The sequence below is a fragment of the Aegilops tauschii genome, chromosome 1, assembly GCF_002575655.3.
Source record: "Aegilops tauschii subsp. strangulata cultivar AL8/78 chromosome 1, Aet v6.0, whole genome shotgun sequence".
NCBI classification, from domain to species: Eukaryota; Viridiplantae; Streptophyta; class Magnoliopsida; order Poales; family Poaceae; genus Aegilops; species Aegilops tauschii.
Window position 1 is genome coordinate 504248623 of NC_053035.3, and position 24444 is coordinate 504273066.

A 24444-nucleotide genomic window follows, 5' to 3' on the forward strand; every position below is an offset into this window, starting at 1 on the left:
ACTGGAGTAAGCATCTCGGAGTTGGAATGTACGCTTTGATGAGATGATCAAAGATTTTGGGTTTATACAAAGTTTATGAGAAACTTGTATTTCCAATAAAGTGAGTGGGAGCGCTGCAACATTTCTGATAAGTATATGTGAATGACATATTGTTGATCCGAAATGATGTAAAATTTCTGGAAAGCATAAAGGGTTGTTTGAAAGGAGTTTTTCAAAAGAAGACCTGGATAAAGCTGCATACATATTGGGCATCAAGATCTATAGAGATAGATCAAGACGCCTGATGATACTTTCAAAGAACGCACACCTTGACATGATTTTGAAAGAGTTCAAAATAGATCAGCAAAGAAGGAGTTCTTGGTTGTGTTACAAGGTGTGAGTATTGAGTAAGACTCAAGACCTGACCACAGCAGAAGTGAGAGAAAGGACGAAGGTCGTCCCCTATGCTTTAGACGTAGGCTCTACAGTATGCTATGCTGTGTACCGCACATGAAGTGTGCCTTGCCATGAGTTGGTCAAGGGGTACAATAGTGGTCCGGGAATGGATCACATGACAGCGGTCGAACTTATCCTTAGTATCTAGCGGACTAAGGAATTTTCTCGATTATGGAGGTGAAAAGGAGTTCGTCGTAAAGGGTTACGTCGATGCGAACTTTGACACTAATCTGGATGACTCTGAGTAGTAAACCGGATTCGTATAGTAGAGCAATTATTTGAAATGGCTCCAAGTAGCGTGTGGTAGCATCCACAAAGATGACATAGATATTCGTAAAGCACACGGATCTGAAAGGTTCAGACCCGTTGACTAATAACCTCTCTCACAAGCATAACATGATCAAACCAGAACTCATTGAGTGTTAATCACATAGTGATGTGAACTAGATTGTTGACTCTAGTAAAACTCTTTGGATGTTGGTCACATGGTGATGTGACCTGTGAGTGTTAATCACATGGTGATGTGGACTAGATTATTGACTCTAGTGCAAGTGGGAGACTGTTGGAAATATGCCCTAGAGGCAATAATAAATAGGTTATTATTATATTTCCTTGTTCATGATAATCGTTTATTATCCATGCTAGAATTGTATTGATAGGAAACTCAGATGCATGTGTGGATACATAGACAACACAATGTCCCTAGTAAGCCTCTAGGAGACTAGCTCGTTGATCAATAGATGGTTACGGTTTCCTGACCATGGACATTGGATGTCGTTGATAACGGGATCACATCATTAGGAGAATGATGTGATGGACAAGACCCAATCCTAAGCCTAGCATAAGATCGTGTAGTTCGTTTGCTCAGAGCTTTTCTAATGTCAAGTATCATTTCCTTAGACCATGAGATTGTGCAACTCCCGGATACCGTAGGAATGCTTTGGGTGTACCAAACGTCACAACGTAACTGGGTGGCTATAAAGGTGCACTACAGGTATCTCCGAAAGTATCTGTTGGGTTGGCACGCATCGAGACTGGGATTTGTCACTCCGTGTCAACGGAGAGGTATCTCTGGGCCCACACGGTAGGACATCATCATAATGTGCACAATGTGACCAAGGAGTTGATCACGGGATGATGTGAGTTACGGAACGAGTAAAGAGACTTGCCGGCAACGAGATTGAACAAGGTATCGGGATACCGACGATCGAATCTCGGGCAAGTAACATACCGATAGACAAAGGGAATTGTATACGGGATTGACTGAATCCCCGACATCGTGGTTCATCCGATGAGATCATCGTGGAACATGTGGGAGCCAACATGGGTATCCAGATCGCGCTGTTGGTTATTGACCGGAGAATGTCTCGGTCATGTCTGCATGGTTCCCGAACCCGTAGGGTCTACACACTTAAGGTTCGATGACGCTAGGGTTATAGGGAAAGTATGTACGTGGTTAGCGAATGTTGTTCGGAGTCCCGGATGAGATCCCGGACGTCACGAGGAGTTCCGGAATGGTCCGGAGGTAAAGATTTATATATGGGAAGTCCTGTTTTGGTCACCGGAAAAGTTTCGGGTGATATCGGTAATGTACCGGGACCACCGGGAGGGTCCCGGGGGTACACCAAGTGGGGCCACCAGACCCAGAAGGCTGCGTGGGCCAAGTGTGGGAGGGGACCAGCCCCAGGTGGGCTGGTGCGCCCCCCACCAAGGCCCAAGGCGCATGGGAAAGTGGAGGGGCAAACCCTAGGTCCAGATGGGCCTTAAGGCCCACCCTAGTGGCGCCCCCCCTCTCCTCCCCTTGGCCGTCCCCCCTAGATGGGATCTAGGGCTGGCCGCACCCCTTGGGGGGGAACCCTAAAGGGGGCGCAGCCCCCCCCCCCTATATATAATTGAGGTTTGGGCTGCCCAAGACACATGAGAACGTCTCTCTTTCGGCGCAGCCCTACCCCTCTCCCTCCTCCTCCTCTCCCGCGGTGCTTGGCGAAGCCCTGCGGGACTGCCACGCTCCTCCATCACCACCACGCCGTCGTGCTGCTGCTGGACGGAGTCTTCCCCAACCTCTCCCTCTCTCCTTGCTGGATCAAGGCGTGGGAGACGTCACCGGGCTGCACGTGTGTTGAACGCGGAGGCACCGTTCTTCGGTGCTTAGATCGGAATCAACCGCGATCTGAATCGCTACGAGTACGACTCCTTCATCCGCGTTCTTGCAACGCTTCCGCATCGCGATCTACAATGGTATGTAGATGCACCCCCCTTCCCCTCGTTGCTAGATTACTCCATAGATTGATCTTGGTGATGCGTAGAAAATTTTGAATTTCTGCTACGTTCCCCAACAGGGTCGAGTTGCACGAGCATCGGGTGCAGCAGCATGGTAATGGCCTTCATGGTGGCATCGGCGCAGCGGGCGGCGTGGTGTTGGTGGTGATGCATGGCCGGGTAGCGGCATCGGCCTCGGCTGGATCAGCTCCGCAGGGCAGCATGGGCTACAGCGACTTGATTCAAGGAGGGCCTGGCAACCGATGGGCCGCTTAGGTGGCATTGCCTGGCAAGGGATGCCTTGGCATCACAGCAGTGGAGCGGGCCAGGGTGCTAGCCCCTCTGGAGGTCTTCTTCGGCGGAAGGGTACGGTTAGTTCGGCGGCCCTCGCCGGTGGACAGGTGGCCGGCGCCGCCTCACGTGGATCTGGCCGGAGGCCATGGTGGGGCTTCAGGGGTGACAGGAGGGATGGGTGGTCTAGTTACCCTTCACCGGCGTAGGTGGTGTCAGTTCGGACATGCTTCAATCCTTCTCCTCCTCATTTCCCATATCCGGTGCTTCCTAGCTCCAGATCAGGCAATGTTCGGGCTAGGCCGGTCACCGGCGGCTCTGGTGGTGCTACGGATTTTGGTCGGTTCAAACCTCGTACCTTTGATGGCCTCCGGAATGTATGGATGTAGGCACCGCTGTGACGATCCTTTGTCCTTCGTGTTACTCCGGGTGAAAACCTCGATCTGTTGGATCGGGAGGTGGCGACGCTCTGGCGTCGTACCTTTGTTGAAGGCACTCCATGGTCCCACTGGCAGAGCCTCTTGGAGGCCAAACGGGGTGTAAAACGTAGGTTTTGGGGGAACTGGCTCAACCCTCAAAGGGGTGGCCTATCACATATATATAATGATGACATACAAGTCCAATACCAATAAGGTATGGTTTACACAGTAGGGCTACAATACGAAGTCTAACACCCTCCCTCAATCTCAACTCACTCCTGAAGTATCTAGGAGGTTGAGATTGCGCCTACAGACCTCAAACATGGGAGAAGGTAGAGGCTTGGTGAAGATGTCTGCAAGTTGATCTTTTGAAGAGATAAACCTGACTTGTTTAGTCCGTGCATGGAACACGGGTTTGACGACAGAAACGTAGCACCGATGTTGTCACACCAAAGGACCGAAGGATGTGGCTGAGCAACTCCTAGCTCTCGAAGTAGGGACTCAATCCATATAAGTTCAGCAGTTGCATTGGCAACCGACTTGTACTCAGCTTCTGTGCTGCTGCGGGAAACAGTGGCTTGCTCGCGTGCACTCCAGGCGATCAGATTAGGACCCAAGAACACAGCATGCCCCCCCCCCCCCCCCCGTGGATCGCCTGTCATCTAGACACCCAGCCCAATCAGCATCAGAGAATGCAGAAAGAACTCCTGAGGAACTGGGGCGCAGGTGAAGACCAAAGGAGACAGTGAGACGCACATAACGCAGTATGCGCTTCACAGCAGACCAGTGTACATCAGTGGGAGCATGAAGATACTGGCACACCCTGTTAACCGCAAAGGAGAGATCAAGACGCGTGATCGTCAAATACTGCAGGCCACCAACAATACTCCTGTACTCAGTAGCATCCTCAGGAGAGAGAAGAGCACCATCAGCAGCAGAAAGGGTGTCAGTGGAGGACATGGGCGTAGGCGATGGCTTGCACTTGAGCATACCAGCACGGCACAAGAGTTCTGGGTGAGAGCCAAACTGCCACGAGACTGATGAGCGACCTCAATACCCAGGAAGAAATGAAGTTGTCCCAAATCCTTAACTGCAAAATCACGACCAAGTGCAGTCACAAGAGCATCAGCAGCGGTCGGAGATGAGCTCACCAGGACAATATCATCCACATACACAAGGAGGTACATGGTCACACTCGGTCGCGGAAACAAGAATAGTGAAGTATCAGCCGTCGAAGGAATGAACCCATGAGTGCGTAGAGCTGAAGCCAGGCGAGCATGCCAGGCACGGGGAGCCTGCTTCAGTCCATATATGGCCTTCGTCAGATGACAGAGATGATGAGGCTGAGTGTGATCAACAAATCCAGGTGGCTGCCGCATGTACACCTCTTCTTCAAGCAATCCATGAAGAAAAGCATTCTGCACATCAAGCTGGCGGAGAGACCATCCACGAGAAACTGCCGGAGACAGAAGAAGTCGAATAGTGGTAGGCTTGACAACTGGGCTGAATGTATCCTCATAGTCCAGGTCCTGACGCTGTTTAAAGCCCTTAGCCACGAGGCGCGCTTTGTAGCGCTCAATGGAACCATCTGCATGTTTCTTCACCTTGAACACCCACTTCGAATCAATGATGTTGACGCGAGACGGAGGGGGAACAAGTGTCCAGGTCTTATTCTTCATAAGAGCATGATATTCTTGTTCCATAGCAGCCCTCCAGTGTGGAATACTCATAGCGGCTTGATAACTGCGTGGTTCGGCGGTTGGATCATCCACAGCATGAGCCAGGCAAGCAGCAAGATAGGTGACCGTGCCATCGGTGCGCTCCTTGGGACGAACAATGCCACTGCGGCTGCGAGTGTGTGGATGCCGCGGGGGAGCAAACACCGGGGCTGGCGGGATGTCCGGAGCAGGTGAGGGTGGTCCAGGGGACTCCGGCAAAGAAGGACCGGGTGACGTCGGGCCGGGCGACGGCGGACCAGGCGACAGCAGGCCAGGCGACGTAGGCCCCGGCGGCGTGTGAGCCGCTGCAGACCCGAGCGAAGTAGGCACCAAGGACGCCCGCGCGGATGGCGAGGGCGACGATGGAGGGGAGTCCGGGCGAGGAGGTGGCAACGGAGACTGCTCAGAGGAGGCCGTCACAGGCTCTGGCCTGGTCGCAGTAGCCAGCATGGGCTCCGGCCCAGGCGCGGTTGGAGACGGGGCGCCCGGTGTGGGGTCGAGGGCGGGAGGCGGTGCATGCACCGGCCGATCGACGTGCACCACAGGCGACGTAGCGGGTCCGTCAGGGAGGAGTTCCAGGCGAGCTCCACGTCCAATTCCTGCACCAGGATTAGGTAACAACACAGGCGAATATGCAACATCTTGAAATTGGCCAGGCATAAGAGGAGATGAATGCATAGAAGGTGTTGTGGTGGATGACTGAGGCATGGCAGAAAAGGGGAAGACAGTCTCATCAAAAACAACATCCCGAGATATGTAGACTCGATTGGTTGGGACATGGAGACACTTGTAGCCTTTATGGAGAGAACTATACCCTAAGAACACACACTTTTTGGAGCGAAACTCAAGTTTGTGATCATTATAAGGACGAAGATGAGGCCAGCAGGCACACCCGAACACCTTAAAAAAGGTATAGTCAGGAGTTTCACCTAAGAGAAGCTCAATCGGAGTTTTCATATTAAGAACACGCGTAGGTAATCTGTTAATGAGAAAACACGCGGTAGCAAAAGCATCACTCCAAAAACGAAAGGGTACAGAAGCATGAGCAAGAAGTGTGAGGCCGGTCTCAACTATATGGCGATGTTTGTGCTCAACAGCGCCATTCTGCTGATGTGTATGCGGGCATGATAAACGATGAGAGATCCCAAGCTTATGAAAGAAGGTGTTGAGGTTGCGATATTCGCCCCCCTCCCCCAATCTGATTGAACATGGATAATTTTATGCTTGAGTAAACGTTCAACATGCAATTGAAACTGTATGAATATATCAAACACATCAGGTTTGCGCTTAAGAAGATAAAGCCAAGTGAAGCGACTATAGGCATCAACAAAACTGACATAATAGTTGTGACCACTAACAGATGTTTGTGCCGGACCCCACACATCAGAAAACACAATTTCAAGAGGGTTCTTTACTTCTCTAGTAGATGAAACAAAAGGTAGCTGATGACTCTTGCCTTGCTGACAGGCATCACACACGGACATCTCTTTATTGCTAGACACTAATGGCAGCTCATGACGGTGGATTATGTGGCGAACCATGGGTGTCGCGGGGTGACCAAAGCAAGAGTGCCACTGGGAAGGCGACACACGAACACCGCTGAAGACGCACGGGGCGAATGGATCCTCCAAACGGTACAAGCCTTGGCTCAACCGGTCACTAAGCACAACGTCTCGGGTTGCTCGATCCTTAACAAAAAGATTAAAAGGGTGAAATTCACATGGGACATGATTATCAACAGTGAGCTTAGGGACAGATAAAAGATTATGAGTTACCGAGGGTACCCGTAAAACATTACGAAGATGGAGCTGCCTAGAGGGATGACTAGTCAAAAGAGATGCTTGGCCAATATGAGAGATGGGCATACCTACACCATTGGCGGTGTGAACCTGATCATGCACGTAGTAGGGCTGGTAGGTGGAAAGTTTGTTGAGCTCGTTCGCCATGTGATCCGTGGCGCCGGTGTCCATGTACCAGGCTGGATCAACAGGGTAGGATGGTGTGTATCCCTGCTCGACGCGCGGGTCCTTGCCCTTGGCGGCGATGTGGGCAGACGGGGCGGCAGCGATGTGGGAAGCCGGGGCGGCAGCGGGAGGACCAAGTCTGCCATGGCAAACTGGCGCTCGTTGCCCTTGCCGTCGTTGCCGATGCCAAGGAAGCTCCTCTGAAAACGGCGGTGACACTTGGAGGCGACATTGCGTTCACGACCACATAGCTGGCACACCACCCTAGTGTTAGGGCCCCCACCCAGGGTCGATGCAGGGGGCGGGGCTGCCTTGCCAGGTGACGGGGCAGGTGGGCGCTGGCCACGAGTGGCCCAGAAGGCCGCCGGCTGGGCGGTGATGGTGGCGGAGGAGCGACGAGCCTCGACGCGTTGCTCGGTGAAGAGGAGGCGTGAGTAGAGCTCGTGAGGCGGGATCGCTGGCTTGGCATTGTGGACGGCCTCGGCGAGATTGTCGTAGTCGGCGTCGAGGCCTTTGATGACGAAGCCGGCGAACTCCTCGTCACTAAGCGGCCAACCAATAGAGGTAAGCGTGTCCGCCAACACCTTCATCTTGTTGAAGTAGGTCGTAGCGGAGGAGTCCAGCTTCTTGATGTCGGCGAGTTCACTGCGAAGGGCCATCGAGCGGGAGGTAGAGACCTGGGCAAAGGCGTGCTCCAGGGTCGTCCAGGCGTCCATGGAGGTGGCGGCGAAGAGACAAAGGCCAGCGACCCCGTCGCCGAGGGAACCCTGGATGGCAGAGAGGATCGCCTGGTCCTGCTGCACCCACATACGGTGTTCCGGGTTGATGGCCGGGCCGTGGACGGTAGGGATGACCTGCGGAGGACACGGTAGCGAACCATCAACAAACCCGAGGAGACACCGGCTGCGTAGCAGCGATAGGACCTTGGCGCACCAGAACAAGTAGTTGTCCGGCGTGAGTCGGATGGCGATCAAGTTGTCGAAGTGGAACGGCCCGGTGGGCGTGATTGTGCCAGCAGCAGGGACGATTGGCGGCGGAGCCGCGACAGGATCCGCGACCGCGACTGATGCCGCGGGTGGTGGCGCGGGGACGATCGGGATCACGGCCGCGGGTGGTGCCATGAGCGAGGCCGCGGGTGGCTCCGCGGGCAGCGTCTCCCCCGAGGTCGCCGGGATGACGGCGAGTGTCGAGGAGAATCCAGAGGAGGCCATCGCGGCGGCGGCGGCGCGACTTGTGTTGAGGCCGTCGCGGGCGGTGACGGTGGGATCGGCGCTGAAAACAGGGAGCCGACGGCAGTGGTGCCGAAGAACTGAGGCACTGACGGAGCCAGGGGCGAGGTGGGAGGTTGAGGAGGGCGGCAAGCGACGCGGGGATAGACCCAGAGCTGGCGGCGAAGCGGAAGCGGTCATGGCGCCGGCGGCAGCAGCCCGAGGGTTTAGGGTTTTGGGGCGGCGGCGGCGGCGGGTGGGATGGAGGTGGAGGACCTAGGTTAGACTCGATACCATGTAAAACGTAGGTTTTGGGGTACTGGCTCAACCCTCAAAGGGGTGGCCTATCACATATTTATAATGATGACATACAAGTCCAATACCAATAAAGTATGGTTTACACAGTAGGACTATAATACGAAGTCTAACGCGGGGCCACGACCAAAACAAAATTTAGTACTAGTAATCATTCAGGTCTAGCCCAATGTAGAAAACGTCCCAGCCCAAAGCACCGGTCAGCCTCCCATCGTCCAATGTTACGCTCGTCCCTCCTCCTTACCGTTGAATATAATCTACCAAAACTTCTTCTTCCGACTCGCCTCCATGGACCATACAGATTTAGTTCTAGGTCTTTGACAGCCAACCATTGCCACCAGTCGGCCTACTGTGCCGGCTGCCAACCGCGGCGGGCCTCCTGCCCACCGCGCCGGCTGCTTGCTGCTGCCGCGGTTCTTCAATCTGCACGCTACAGCTCTTGTTTTCATACATATTTTTCCTTTAGTTTGAAATTGACCCCCTCTTAGTTCCTTGTCACGCTCCGCCACTGCATGGTCCGTCGAGTTTCAGTATCGTCTCTTCACGGTGGCGCAGTACACGGTTGAGAACTCCATAGACCCCTAGTGATGCTCTATTTATTCACTTGATGTTTGCTTTGGGGTGTTTGTGGTTGTGTTGTTGTTTGTCGGCTCCCTTGTATATTTCCTTGGGCATGTGTGTGGTGTGGTGGCGTGTTGTATATGAATTTGTAAGTTGGTCATGGCTTTATCTATAAATCAAGTAATGCTACATGTACGGGGAGGTCACATATGGTTTAACAGGCATGCTAACTTGAAAGAGTGTGATTGGGAGATAAAGAGGGGGATGGGCGAAAAGTTTTGTAAAACATATGTAAATGTCCGTACCAACAAGGATCAAATCGCATGTGTGATGTTTTGGTGTCTTGGACGTTGCGTGATTGTGTATGTATGATGGTGTGAGTCTATGCATGTGTGCACCTACGTTTTATGGGTGTTTCTCGAACAAAAGATTCATGCCGATTTGCTTTACACTGTACATGAGCGGCAACAGATCTGATGTTCATCCGCTGAGCTTCGCTAGGAGCCCGTTCACGGTCAAAATCACTGTTCTGACCTTTTCAGCAATTTTTGTCATAAAATAGACTCGACATGAAAGTATTTCACGATCTGACCATTTTAGCAACGTCGTAGCCCGTGGCGTTTCTTCTTCATATAGAAACGCTGGGATAGCTCATGTTTCAGCTCCACATTCAAACGCCCAGCTAGCTCGCGTTTTTGCTCCACATGGAAACGCCAAGATAGCTGGCGTTGCTGCCCAGGCCAAAACGCCATGAGCGTTGGCGTTTCTAGCTGAAACTCTCGAGTGCTCCGAAGGATAGACAAGAATGAGACGGTGCCCCTTTGGTTCATCTGGTTCACCGGCGGACTAGTGGCCCCGTGTGCACCTTACACGTGATGGCGTCCTCTCTATGTCCTTCCTGCTTGTCAGCGGGGTCGGTGCTTGCTGATCCGGAGTGAGAGGGTATGGGGTCCTCTCCGTCAGCAGTATGGTGCAGTTGATGCGATGAAGTCCGGTGGTTTGTTTCAAGTGGCGCGTGTTCACTGGTTGTTGGCGGCCCTTGGATGCGTCTTTGTGTCGGTCCGACCTCTCATGTGCTTCTTCTAGTAGTGCACTCCTGATGCTTTTAGCGTGCTCGGCATGTTTTGTCACGTATTTTCTTTAATCAGCTTGTGTGAGGACTTCTACAACACTTTATGTCGTTCGACTGTGTTGCTTTATATACAAAATGGGGCGAAAGTCTGAACAAAATAATATTGTAAACAAAGTAATAGTCCGACAAATACTAGCCAACATAGGATTTCCTTAACACTGTGTGGTTCAGCTGTGCTACTTTACTATATAAAGCGGAACGAAAATCTGTTTCGAGAATTACATTCGTTAACAGGATGAAAAATAATAGTCTTAAGGTATCTATATTCACTATACCAATATAAAAAGATTCAAAAGGCAGATCCAAACAATATGGACCATTAAAGCATGCTAATCCAACGACCTAGATTGATCCAGTGACGAGTGCTTAACATGTTTAGCGTGCAATTAAAATCATATTACTTTTTTTTAAGGAATGCCACCATGGCTAGCTTTATTGATTTGGTAAAACAGTTACTCATTCACTAGAGTGTTTACACAAAAATCTGGGGGTTCATCGACCCAACTACAAGAAGCATCATTATCATATGCAAATTTAGCTAAATTGTGAGCAACTTCATTAGCTTCCCTTTGACGGTGCAAGAATTCGACGTTCCCAATTAACCCAGCAAGAACAAAGCAATCCGCATACGTAGCAGTGGCTTCACTCCATGTTCTATCTTGGCCCAAGCATGCATTAATCACCTCCAATGCATCCGCTTCAGTTTGTAGTTTGGTGTATCGTCCTAAGGATTCAGCTAGGCGCTGTAGTCCATTTTTCACTGGTATAGCTTCTGCTAGAGACGCCCGGGCCACGTACGGAATAGTTTCACACGAAGTTGCTATAAAAGTTCCAGAAGTGTCACGTAGTACGTAATATCATACTACTAATCACATAATTAACATGTGATTGGCATCATACCTAATATGAACGTGTAATTAATCTCCTCCCAAATATCAACATGTATTGCACATACACATTTACTAGGTTTTTTTAGGGACTATGCACATTTACTACTTCCTCCGTTCCTAAATATTTATCTTTTTAGAGACTTTAATGGACTACCACATACAGACGTATATAAACATATTTTAGAGTATAGATTCACTTATTTTGCTCCATGTGTAGTCACTTGTTTAAATCTCTAGAAAGACAAATACTCCGTATTTAAAAGCGAAGAGAGTAGTTCATAGCAAAAACAAATATTCTATTGCGGATAAAACGCATTGTCCTTGTGACGAGACGAGAGACGGCATGACACGAACATGAAGAACCTTGGTGAAGACCATCGCTGGCTGCGGAGTTAATTGCAAGGCACTACCACACTTCGGCACGTTGTAACGAATCAGTATCACTAGTCTTTTTTTTGCCATGCAGTGCCAACTCTAAGCCTAAGTGTTGCAAAACGGTCTGACAGCCGTATAAGCTCGTATTGACCACGTATCTGACCGACCGGGCCCACTTGTCAGGTGCCACGGTGGCCTACCCGCGCGCACCCGCTCGGTAACTCTCGCACCCATCTCGGTCGCTCCATGTAGCCGGGTCCGGTCGAACCCAACCGGAGCCAGCCGCACTCTGTCCCTCTCCTCGCCTCATCGCCCTCGTCTCTCTAGCCGCCGCCGCCGCTCGCCGCGCAGACCGCCGCGTCCGCCACCGCCGCCGCGCCATGGTCTTCGAGGATGAGAGCAGCGACGACTTGTCCGGCCTGCAGATCTCCTCCGACGACGACGGGATGCATTATCAGGTCAGTGGTAGAGCTAGGGTTAGGGTTAGGTGATTTGGGGATTTGCGGATTTGATGATCTGGTTTTCTGATTTGAGGATTTGCTCTCTGTAGATTCCTGCTAGCATTGAAGACCAAGACTACAATGGCTTGGAGAATGCACCAGAGGGGCTCTACGTGGAGCATCGGCTGCCAACTGAGCGCCGTGTAGCTTTTGAATCATTTGAGACGGGCAGGAGGTTTCTAGTTTGTGCTCAGCCTGTAAGATTCATGCTCTCTTTATGTTCACTGTAATATAGTTGTAATATAGTTACTAGTACTGATGATGAAGCACATAGTTTACCACTTAGTAGTTTTGATGCTTCTAGTACTGATGCTCACTGCAATAGCTTAGTTGGCTATGTTCACTGTAATATATTGATGGTTTAGTTATTTATTAGTAGTTCTGATGATTATGGTTTTGATGCTTATGTTCACTGTAATATGTATATGGGCAGCAGCTTAGTTGGCTATGTTCACTAGTACTGATGATGAAGCAAATTGTTAGTTGATTGAGGCAGTGTAGTTGCTAAATTTTAATTGAGGCAGTATAGGTTGCAGTTGAAGTAGCATTGTTTAGTTGGCCACATGTATAGGTTGTAGTTCTGCAGTTGTTAGTTCATTTTTTTAAAGTGCCCTTTCATAATGGTAATTCTTCAGAGAGTAACAATATAAGTGTTTGCTATATTGCAGGAAGCTGTCAATTGTGGTTTCCTTGCTTGGGTTGACCCAGAGTGGCCTCCCACAATGCAAAATGCATTGTTGAAGCTTTGGGAAATGTTTGAAGACAGCAGGACTGCTAGGGGGAAGGATAACCTGGAAAGTTCACTTACTATCCACCACCTTAAAGAAGAGAAAAGGAATCTGGATGCCAACTATGACAAACTAGTTGAAGATGTCCATCAACTTCTCAGTGCCCAGGAGGTCAGGGTGTTGGATTTCAGCTCTCTGCAAGCTAAGGAGAAGAGAGATGAGAGAGCCAGTGCATCAGTTGTGGCTGCCATGAAGAATGAGATGGAGAAGAAAGAGGCAGAGAACTTCAAGATGAAAGAGAAGTACAAAGTGTTGATGAACCTGGTAGAAGCTCGAGGCACTGTCATTAGGAACATGAAGGGGAATCATTTGAAAGAGAAGGAAAAGCTAGCTGAAGGCAACAACAATTTAAAGATCCAGGTTGATGAGCTCACCAAGTCTTTGGAAAAAGTCACAGAAGAGAATGTGCAGTTGAACCTTCACATGTCTGATCTCAAGAGGGGACATGAGAATCTGATAAAACGCAGGGATGAGGTAAAGCTCCAGCTTGCTGTTCAGTTGAAGTCACTGGAGAAGAGCAAAGAGAAGTTGAAGTTGATCCATGACATCTTGAAGGAATGAGGTACATGAAGATGATCTGGGTAGATGAAGCAGAGCATACCTATCATGATATAAGTTGCTTTGATAGAAGGCTTTGCTAATCTTTTGTGAAGGGTGGTTTAGTTAAGTGTAATGTATGGATGTAGTAGTTGTGAACAATGTTGAACTCCACTATGCTATGGTCTTTAGCTAATGTTGTAAGAATCTAGTAATTATGGCTGTAAGAATCTATGGTTATGTTGAACTCCAGTATGTATGCTATGTTATTTAGCTAATGCTCAAATTATATCTCCTCTTGAACCTCTGGCCAAGTGCTCAAGTTAGATGGCTCAAGTTAGATGGCCAAATGCTCCAAAAAAGCGCACATTAGAGCAACACAAATGCTGACGTGGCCACTGTCAACAGGGATTGCACTAAGTGGTGGCCCTGGTTATTAAAGCAATGCGCGGGGCAACCAGGAAACAGTTGAGTGAAACAGTTTGTGCATTTGGGGGAAAAACTAGGGTTACGCGATGGCGGAGGCGATTCCTGAGCGGGCCCGTGGCGGAGGCGATCTCGTAGGCGGCGGCTGCGCCCAAGTCAATGTCGATGTCGTGGTCTTCGGGTCGTTCTCAGGCTCCCAGCTTCCGTCGAGCCTCTGGAAGGAGAGGGGACGAATCGAGGTCGCCGGTGCCCTGCCGTGAGAGCCCGATGGCGTATGAGCCGGAGAAGCTCTGCTGGTGCAGGCCGCGTAGGAAGGCGCCGAGATGGATCTCATGGAGCCGCCAGAACCCAGGCAGGCGGTACTACGCCTACGTGGATGCCATGGTAAGTTTCATTTTAGTTATACTTTTTTGTTCATTAGATCTTCTCCCCTCTCAAACACTGATTTCTGTTGGTACAGCATGTGTTGGAAATAATGCCCTAGAGGCAATAATAAAATGGTTATTATTATATTTCCTTGTTCATAATAATTGTCTATTGTTCATGCTTTAATTGTGTTATCCGAAAATCGTAATACATGTGTGAATACATAGACCATAACATGTCCCTAGTGAGCCTCTAGTTGACTAGCTCGTTGATCAATAGATGGTTACGGTTTCCTGACCATGGACATTGGATGTCATTGATAACGGGATCACATCATTAGGAGAATGATGTGATGGACAAGACCCAATCCTAAGCATAGCACTAGATCGTGTAGTTCGTTTGCTAAAGCTTTTCTAATGTCAAGTATCATTTCCTTAGACCATGAGATCGTGCAACTCCCGGATGCCGTAGGAATGCTTTGGGTGTACCAAACGTCACAACGTAACTGGGTGGCTATAAAGGTGCACTACAGGTATCTCCAAAAGTGTCTGTTGGGTTGGCTCGGATCGAGACTGGGATTTGTCACTCCGTATGACGGAGAGGTATCTCTGGGCCCACTCGGTATTGCATCATCATAATGAGCTCAATGTGACTAAGTAGTTAGTCACGGGATCATGCATTACGGAACGAGTAAAGTGACTTGCCGGTAACGAGATTGAATGAGGTATTGGGATACCGACGATCGAATCTCGGGCAAGTAAAGTACCGATTGACAAAGGGAATTGTATACGGGATTGCTTGAATCCTCGACATCGTGGTTCATCCGATGAGATCATCGTGGAACATGTGGGAGCCAACATGGGTATCCAGATCCCGCTGTTGGTTATTGGCTAGAGAGGTGTCTCGGTCATGTCTGCATGATTCCCGAACCCGTAGGGTCTACACACTTAAGGTTCGATGACGCTAGGGTTATAAGGAAGGTTGGTATGTGATTACCGAATGTTGTTCGGAGTCTCGGATGAGATCCCGGACGTCACGAGGAGTTCCGGAATGGTCCGGAGGTAAAGATTTATATATGGGAAGTCACCATACGGTCACCGGAAATATTCGGGGGTATACCGGTATTGTACCGGGACCACTGGAGGGGTTCCGGGGGTCCACCGGGAGGGTCCACCTGCCCCGGAGGGCCTTATGGGCTGTAGGTGGAAGGGAACTAGCCCTTAGTGGGCTGGGCGCCAACCCCCCTAGGGCCCATGCGCCTAGGGTTTGGGGGGAACCCTAAAGGGGGGGCGCCCCCCCCCCCTTGCTTGCGGGGCAAGCTCCCTCCCCCCTTGGCCGCCGCCCCCCCTCTAGATCTCATCTAGAGGGGCCGGCCCCCTTCCCCCTTCTCCCTATAAATAGAAGGGTGAGGGGTGTTGGAAATATGCCCTAGAGGCAATAATAAATGGTTATTATTATATTTCTTTGTTCATGGTGATTGTCTATTATTCATGATATAATTGTATTGTCCGGAAATCGTAATACATGTGTGAATACATAGACCACAACCTGTCCCTAGTAAGCCTCTAGTTGACTAGCTCGTTGATCAACAGATAGTCATGGTTTCCTGACTATGGACATTGGATGTCATTGATAACGGGACCACATCATTAGGAGAATGATGTGATGGACAAGACCCAATCCTAAGCATAGCATAAAAGATCGTGTAGTTTCGTTTGCTAGAGCTTTTCCAATGTCAAGTATCTTTTCCTTAGACCATGAGATCGTGCAACTCCCGGATACCGTAGGAGTGCTTTGGGTGTGCCAAACGTCACAACGTAACTGGGTGACTATAAAGGTGCACTACGGGTATCTCCGAAAGTGTCTGTTGGGTTGGCACGGATCGAGACTGGGATTTGTCACTCCGTGTGACGGAGAGGTATCTCTGGGCCCACTCGGTAATGCATCATCATAATGAGCTCAATGTGACTAAGGCGTTAGTCACGGGATCATGCATTGCGGTACGAGTAAAGAGACTTGCCGGTAACGAGATTGAACAAGGTATTGGGATACCGACGATCGAATCTCGGGCAAGTAACATACCGATTGACAAAGGGAATTGAATACGGGATTGATTGAATCCTCGACACCGTGGTTCATCCGATGAGATCATCGTGGAACATGTGGGAGCCAACATGGGTATCCAGATCCCGCTGTTGGTTATTGACCGGAGAGGCGTCTCGGTCATGTCTGCCTGTCTCCCGAACCCGTAGGGTCTACACACTTAAGGTTCGGTGACGCTAGGGTTGTAGAGATATGTGTATGCGGAAACCCGAAAGTTGTTCGGAGTCCCGGATGATATCCCGGACATCACGAGAGGTTCCGGAATGGTCCGGAGGTGAAGAATTATATATAGGAAGTCATGTTTCGGCCACCGGGAAAGTTTCGGGGGTTACCGGTATTGTACCGGGACCACCGGAAGGGTCCCGGGGGTCCACCAGGTGGGGCCACCTATCCCGGAGGGCCCCGTGGGCTGAAGTGGGAAGGGAACCAGCCCCTAGTGGGCTGGGCGCCCCCCCCCCATGGGCCTCCCCCCATGCGCCTAGGGTTGGGAACCCTAGGGTGGGGGAGCTTCCCACTTGCCTTGGGGGGCAAGGCAACCCCTTCCCCCCCTTTGGCCGCCGCCCCCCCTTGGGATCCCATCTCCAGGGCCGGCGCCCCCCCCCCCAAGGGGCCCATATAAAGGGGGGGAGGGAGGGCAGCAACACTACAGCCTTGGGCGCCTCCCTCCTCCCCTGCTACACCTCTCCGTCTCGCAGAAGCTCGGCGAAGCCCTGCCGAGACCCGCTACATCCACCACCACGCCGTCGTGCTCCTGGATCTCCATCAACCTCTCCTTCCCCCTTGCTGGATCAAGAAGGAGGAGACATCGCTGCACCGTACGTGTGTTGAACGCGGAGGTGCCGTCCGTTCGGCACTCGGTCATCGGTGATTTGGATCACGGCGAGTACGACTCCGTCATCCACGTTCATTGGAACGCTTCCGCTCGCGATCTACAAGGGTATGTAGATGCACTCCTTTCCCCTCGTTGCTAGTATACTCCATGGATGCATCTTGGTGAGCGTAGGAAAATTTTAAATTATGCTACGATTCCCAACAGTGGTATCAGAGCCAGGCCTATGCGTAGTTACTATGCACGAGTAGAACACAAAGCAGTTGTGGGCGTTGAGTTTGCCAATTCTTCTTGCCGCTACTAGTCGTTTCTTGTTTCGGCGGCATTGTAGGATGAAGCGGCCCGGACCGACCTTACACGTACGCTTACGTGAGACAGGTTCCACCGACTGACATGCACTAGTTGCATAAGGTGGCTAGCGGGTGTCTGTCTCTCCTACTTTAGTCGGAACGGATTCGATGAAAAGGGTCCTTATGAAGGGTAAATAGAAATTGGCAAATCACGTTGTGGTCATACGTTGGTAAGAAAACGTTCTTGCTAGAAACCTACAAACCACGTAAAAACTTGCAACAACAATTAGAGGACGTCTAACTTGTTTTTGCAGCAAGTGCTATGTGATGTGATATGGCCAGAAGATGTGATGAATGATATATGTGATGTATGAAATTGATCATATTCTTGTAATAGGAATCACGACTTCCATGTCGATGAGTATGACAACCGGCAGGAGCCATAGGAGTTGTCTTTATTATTTTGTATGACCTGCATGTCACTGAATAACGCCATGTAATTTACTTTACTTTGTTGCTAAACGCGTTAGCCATAGAAGTAGAAGTAATCGTTGGCGTGACGACTTCATGAAGACACAATGATGGAGATCATGGTGTCATGCCGGTGACGAAGATGATCATGGTGCCCCGAAGATGGAGATCAAAGGAGCATAATGATATTGGCCATATCATGTCATTATTTGATTGCATGTGATGTTTATCATGTTTTTGCATCTTATTTGCTTAGAACAACGGTAGTAAGTAAGATGATCCCTTATGATAATTTCAAGAAAGTGTTCACCCTAACTGTGCACCGTTGCGAAGGTTCATTGTTTCGAAGCACCACGTGATGATCGGGTGTGATAGATTCTAACGTTCGAATACAACGGGTGTTGACGAGCCTAGCATGTACAGACATGGCCTCGGAACACACGCAATACACTTAGGTTGACTTGACGAGCCTAGCATGTACAGACATGGCCTCGGAACACGGAGGACCGAAAGGTCGAGCATGAGTCGTATAGAAGATACGATCAACATGGAGATGTTCACCGATCTTGACTAGTCCGTCTCACGTGATGATCGGACACGGCCTAGTTAAACTCGGATCATGTTTCACTTAGATGACGAGAGGGATGTCTATCTGAGTGGGAGTTCATTAAATAATTCGATTAGATGAACTTAATTATCATGAACTTAGTCTAAAATCTTTACACTATGTCTTGTAGATCAAATGGCCAACGTTCTCCTCAATTTCAACGCGTTCCTAGAGAAAACCAAGCTGAAAGATGATGGCAGCAACTATACGGACTGGGTCCGGAACCTGAGGATCATCCTCATAGTAGCCAAGAAAGATTATGTCTTAGAAGCACCGCTAGGTGAAGCACCAATCCCTGAGAACCAAGATGTTATGAACGCTTGGCAGCAGTGTGCTGATGATTACTCCCTCGTTCAGTGCGGCATGCTTTACAGCTTAGAACCGGGTCTCCAAAAGCGTTTTGAGAAACATGGAGCATATGAGATGTTCGAGGAGCTGAAATTGGTTTTCCAAGCTTATGCCCGGGTCGAGAGATATGATGTCTCCGACAAGTTCTTCAGCTGTAAAATGGAGGAGAACAGTTCTGTTAGTGAGCACATACTCAGAATGTTTGGGTTGCACAACCGCTTGACTCAGCTGGGAGTTAATCTCCCGGATGACGCGGTCATTGACAGAATCCTTCAGTCGCTTCCACCAAGATTCAAGAGCTTTGTGATGAACTACAATATGCAGGGGATGGAAAAGACCATTCCTGAGGTATATTCAATGCTGAAATCAGCTGAGGTAGAGATCAGAAAAGAACATCAAGTGTTGATGGTGAATAAAACCACTAAGTTCAAGAAGGGCAAGGGTAAGAAGAACTTCAAGAAGGACGGCAAGGGAGTTGCCGCGCCCGGTAAACCAATTACTGGGAAGAAGTCAAGGAATGGACCCAAGCCCGAGACTGAGTGCTTTTATTGCAAGGGAGGTGGTCACTGGAAGCGGAACTGCCCCAAATACTTAGCGGACAAGAAGAAGGCCGGCAACACCAAAGGTATATGTGATATACATGTAATTGATGTGTACCTTACCAGTACTCGTAGTAGCTCCTGGGTATTTGATACCGGTGCGGTTGCTCATATTTGTAACTCAAAACAGGAACTACGGAATAAATGGAGACTGGCGAAGGACGAGGTGACGATGCGCGTCGGGAATGGTTCCAAGGTCGATGTGATCGCCGTCGGCACGCTACCTCTGCATCTACCCACGGGATTAGTTTTAAACCTCAATAATTTTTATTTAGTGCTAGCTTTGAGCATGAACATTGTATCTGGATCTCGTTTAATTCGAGATGGCTACTCATTTAAATCCGAGAATAATGGTTGTTCTATTTATTTGAGAGATATGTTTTATGGTCATGCCCCGCTGGTCAATGGTTTATTTTTGATGAATCTCGAATGTGATGTTACACATGTTCATAGTGTGAATACCAAAAGATGTAAAGTTGATAACGATATTCCCACATACTTGTGGCACTGCCGCCTTGGTCACATTGGTGTCAAGCGCATGAAGAAGCTCCATGCAGATGGAACTTTGGAGTCTCTTGATTACGAATCATTTGACACGTGCGAACCATGCCTCATGGGTAAGATGACCAAGACTCCGTTCTCCGGAACAATGGAGCGAGCAACCAACTTATTGGAAATCATACATACCGATGTGTGTGGTCCAATGAGTGTTGAGGCTCGCGGAGGATATCGTTATGTTCTCACTCTCACTGATGATTTAAGTAGATATGGGTATGTCTACCTAATGAAACACAAGTCTGAAACCTTTGAAAAGTTCAAGGAATTTCAGAGTGAAGTTGAGAATCAACGTGACAGGAAAATAAAATTCTTACGACCAGATCGTGGTGGAGAATATGTAAGTCACGAGTTTGGTGCACACTTAAGGAAATGTGGAATAGTTTCACAACTCACGCCGCCTGGAACACCTCAGAGAAATGGTGTGTCCGAACGTCGTAATCGCACTCTATTGGATATGGTGCGATCTATGATGTCTCTTACCGATTTACCGCTCTCATTTTGGGGCTATGCTTTAGAGACTGCCACATTCACTTTAAATAGGGCTCCGTCGAAATCCGTTGAGACGACACTATATGAATTATGGTTTGGGAAGAAACCTAAGCTGTCGTTTCTAAAAGTTTGGGGATGCGATGCTTATGTCAAGAAACTTCAACCTGAAAAGCTCGAACCCAAGTCGGAAAAATGCGTCTTCATAGGATACCCTAAGGAAACTACTGGGTATACCTTCTACCTCAGATCCGAAGGCAAGATCTTCGTTGCCAAGAACGGGTCCTTTCTGGAGAAGGAGTTTCTCTCGAAAGAATTGAGTGGGAGGAAAGTGGAACTTGATGAGGTGATAGTCACCCCTTCCGAACCGGAAAGTAGCGCAGCGCGGGAAAATGTTCCTGTGGTGCCTACACCGACTGGGGAGGAAGTTAATGATGATGATCATGAAGCTTCAGATCAAGTTACTGAACTTCGTAGGTCCACAAGGACACGTTCCGCACCAGAGTGGTACGGCAACCCTGTCCTGGAAATCATGTTGTTAGACAATGGTGAACCTTCGAACTATGAAGAAGCGATGGCGGGCCCGGATTCCGATAAATGGCTAGAAGCCATGAAATCCGAGATAGAATCCATGTATGAAAACAAAGTATGGACTTTGACTGACTTGCCCGATGAGCGGCGAGCCATAGAAAACAAATGGATCTTTAAGAAGAAGACGGACGCAGATGGTAATGTGACCATCTACAAAGCTCGACTTGTCGCTAAGGGTTATCGACAAGTTCAAGGGGTTGACTACGATGAGACTTTCTCACCCGTAGCGAAGCTGAAGTCCGTCCGAATCATGTTAGCAATTGCCGCATACTATGATTATGAGATATGGCAGATGGACGTCAAAACGGCATTCCTTAACGGCTTCCTTAAGGAAGAGTTGTATATGATGCAGCCGGAAGGTTTTGTCGATCCTGAGAATGCTAACAAAGTATGCAAGCTCCAGCGCTCAATCTATGGGCTGGTGCAAGCATCTCGGAGTTGGAACATTCGCTTTGATGAGATGATCAAAGCGTTTGGGTTTACACAGACTTATGGAGAAGCCTGTGTTTACAAGAAAGTGAGTGGGAGCTCTGTAGCATTTCTCTTATTATATGTGGATGACATATTATTGATGGGAAATGATATAGAATTCTTGGGAAGTATAAAGGCCTATTTGAATAAGTGTTTTTCAATGAAGGACTTGGAGAAGCTGCTTATATATTAGGCATCAAGATCTATAGAGATAGATCGAGACGCCTCATTGGTCTTTCACAGAGTACATACCTTGACAAGATATTGAAGAAGTTCAATATGGATCAGTCCAAGAAGGGGTTCTTGCCTGTATTGCAAGGTGTGCAATTGAGCACGGCTCAATGCCCGACCACGGCAGAAGATATAGAAAAGATGAGTGTCATCCCCTATGCCTCGGCCATAGGGTCTATTATGTATGCCATGCTATGTACCAGACCTGATGTAAACCTTGCCATAAGTTTGGTAGGAAGGTACCAAAGTAATCCCGGCATGGAACATTGGACAGCGGTCAAGAATATCCTGAAGTACCTGAAGAGGACTAAGGATATGTTTCTCGTTTATGGAGGTGACGAAGAGCTCGTCGTAAAGGGTTACGTCGACGCTAGCTTCGACACAGATCTGGATGACTCGAAGTCACAGACCGGATACGTGTATATTTTGAATGGAGGAGCAGTAAGCTGGTGCAGTTGCAAGCAAAGCGTCGTGGCGGGATCTACATGTGAAGCGGAGTACATGGCAGCCTCGGAGGCAGCACAGGAAGCAGTCTGGATGAAGGAGTTCATTACCGACCTAGGGGTGATTCCCAATGCGTCGGGCCCGATGACTCTCTTCTGTGACAACACTGGAGCTATTGCCCTTGCGAAGGAGCCCAGGTTTCACAGGAAGACCAGGCATATCAAGCGTCGCTTCAACTCCATTCGTGAAAGTGTTCAAAATGGAGACATAGATATTTGTAAAGTACATACGGACCTAAATGTAGCAGATCCGTTGACTAAACCTCTCCCTAGAGCAAAACATGATCAACACCAGGACGCAATGGGTGTTCCATTCATCACAATGTAACTAGATTATTGACTCTAGTGCAAGTGGGAGACTGTTGGAAATATGCCCTAGAGGCAATAATAAAAGGTTATTATTATATTTCTTTGTTCATGATAATTGTCTATTATTCATGCTATAATTGTATTGTCCGGAAATCGTAATACATGTGTGAATACATAGACCACAACGTGTCCCTAGTAAGCCTCTAGTTGACTAGCTCGTTGATCAACAGATAGTCATGGTTTCCTGACTATGGACATTGGATGTCATTGATAACGGGATCACATCATTAGGAGAATGATGTGATGGACAAGACCCAATCCTAAGCATAGCATAAAAGATCGTGTAGTTACGTTTGCTAGAGCTTTTCCAATGTCAAGTATCTTTTCCTTAGACCATGAGATCGTGCAACTCCCGGATACCGTAGGAGTGCTTTGGGTGTGCCAAACGTCACAACGTAACTGGATGACTATAAAGGTGCACTACGGGTATCTCCGAAAGTGTCTGTTGGGTTGGCACGGATCGAGACTGGGATTTGTCACTCCGTGTGACGGAGAGGTATCTCTGGGCCCACTCGGTAATGCATCATCATAATGAGCTCAATGTGACTAAGGCGTTAGTCACGGGATCATGCATTGCGGTACGAGTAAAGAGACTTGCCGGTAACGAGATTGAACAAGGTATTGGGATACCGACGATCGAATCTCGGGCAAGTAACATACCGATTGACAAAGGGAATTGAATACGGGATTGATTGAATCCTCGACACCGTGGTTTATCCGATGAGATCATCGTGGAACATGTGGGATCCAACATGGGTATCCAGATCCCGCTGTTGGTTATTGACCAGAGAGGCGTCTCGGTCATGTCTGCATGTCTCCCGAACCCGTAGGGTCTACACACTTAAGGTTCGGTGACGCTAGGGTTGTAGAGATATGTGTATGCGGAAACCCGAAAGTTGTTCGGAGTCCCGGATGAGATCCCGGACGTCACGAGAGGTTCCGGAATGGTCCGGAGGTGAATAATTATATATAGGAAGTCAAGTTTCGGCCACCGGGAAAGTTTCGGGGGTTACGGTATTGTACCGGGACCACCGGAAGGGTCCCGGGGGTCCACCGGGTGGGGCCACCTATCCCGGAGGGCCCCGTGGGCTGAAGTGGGAAGGGAACCAGCCCCTAGTGGGCTGGGCGCCCCCCCCCCCATGGGCCTCCCCCCATGCGCCTAGGGTTGGGAACCCTAGGGTGGGGGAGCTTCCCACTTGCCTTGGGGGGCAAGGCAACCCCTTCCCCCCCTTTGGCCGCCCCCCCCCCCCCCCCCCCCCCGCTTGAGATCCCATCTCCAGGGCCGGTGCCCCCCCAAGGCGCCCATATAAAGGGGGGGAGGGAGGGCAGCAACACTACAGCCTTGGGCGCCTCCCTCCTCCCCTGGTACACCTCTCTGTCTCGCAGAAGCTCGGCGAAGCCCTGCCGAGACCCGCTACATCCACCACCACGCCGTCGTGCTGCTGGATCTCCATCAATCTCTCCTTCCCCCTTGCTGGATCAAGAAGGAGGAGACGTCGCTGCACCATACGTGTGTTGAACGCGGAGGTGCCGTCCGTTCGGCACTCGGTCATCGGTGATTTGGATCACGGCGAGTACGACTCCGTCATCCACGTTCATTGGAACGCTTCCGCTCGCGATCTACAAGGGTATGTAGATGCACTCCTTTCCCCTCGTTGCTAGTATACTCCATGGATGCATCTTGGTGAGCGTAGGAAAATTTTAAATTATGCTACGATTCCCAACAAGGGGAGGGCTGCAGCACCACATCCAGGGCGCAGCCCCTCCCCTCCCCAACACCTCTCCTCCTCCGCGTGTGCTTGGC

General features: G+C 49.6%; 1 protein-coding gene across 1 annotated transcript; it reads left to right on the top strand.

Annotated features, from left to right (window-relative positions):
- The first annotated feature begins 11947 nt into the window (after positions 1 to 11947).
- On the top strand, positions 11948 to 13416 carry LOC109767463 (uncharacterized). Its single transcript, XM_020326221.1, has 3 exons — positions 11948 to 12025; positions 12118 to 12264; positions 12736 to 13416. Exons 1-3 carry the CDS (start codon positions 11948 to 11950, stop codon positions 13414 to 13416), a joined length of 906 nt encoding a protein of 301 aa, XP_020181810.1.
- Positions 13417 to 24444: the final 11028 nt, after the last annotated feature.

Bases quoted from the DNA above. Each gene is read 5' to 3' on its own strand.
- LOC109767463 (XM_020326221.1), top strand. From the start codon at position 11,948: ATGGTCTTCGAGGATGAGAGCAGCGACGACTTGTCCGGCCTGCAGATC. The intron at 12,026-12,117 runs GTCAGTGGTAGA...TGCTCTCTGTAG, and splicing joins ACGACGGGATGCATTATCAG to ATTCCTGCTAGCATTGAAGA. The intron at 12,265-12,735 runs GTAAGATTCATG...GCTATATTGCAG, and splicing joins TTCTAGTTTGTGCTCAGCCT to GAAGCTGTCAATTGTGGTTT.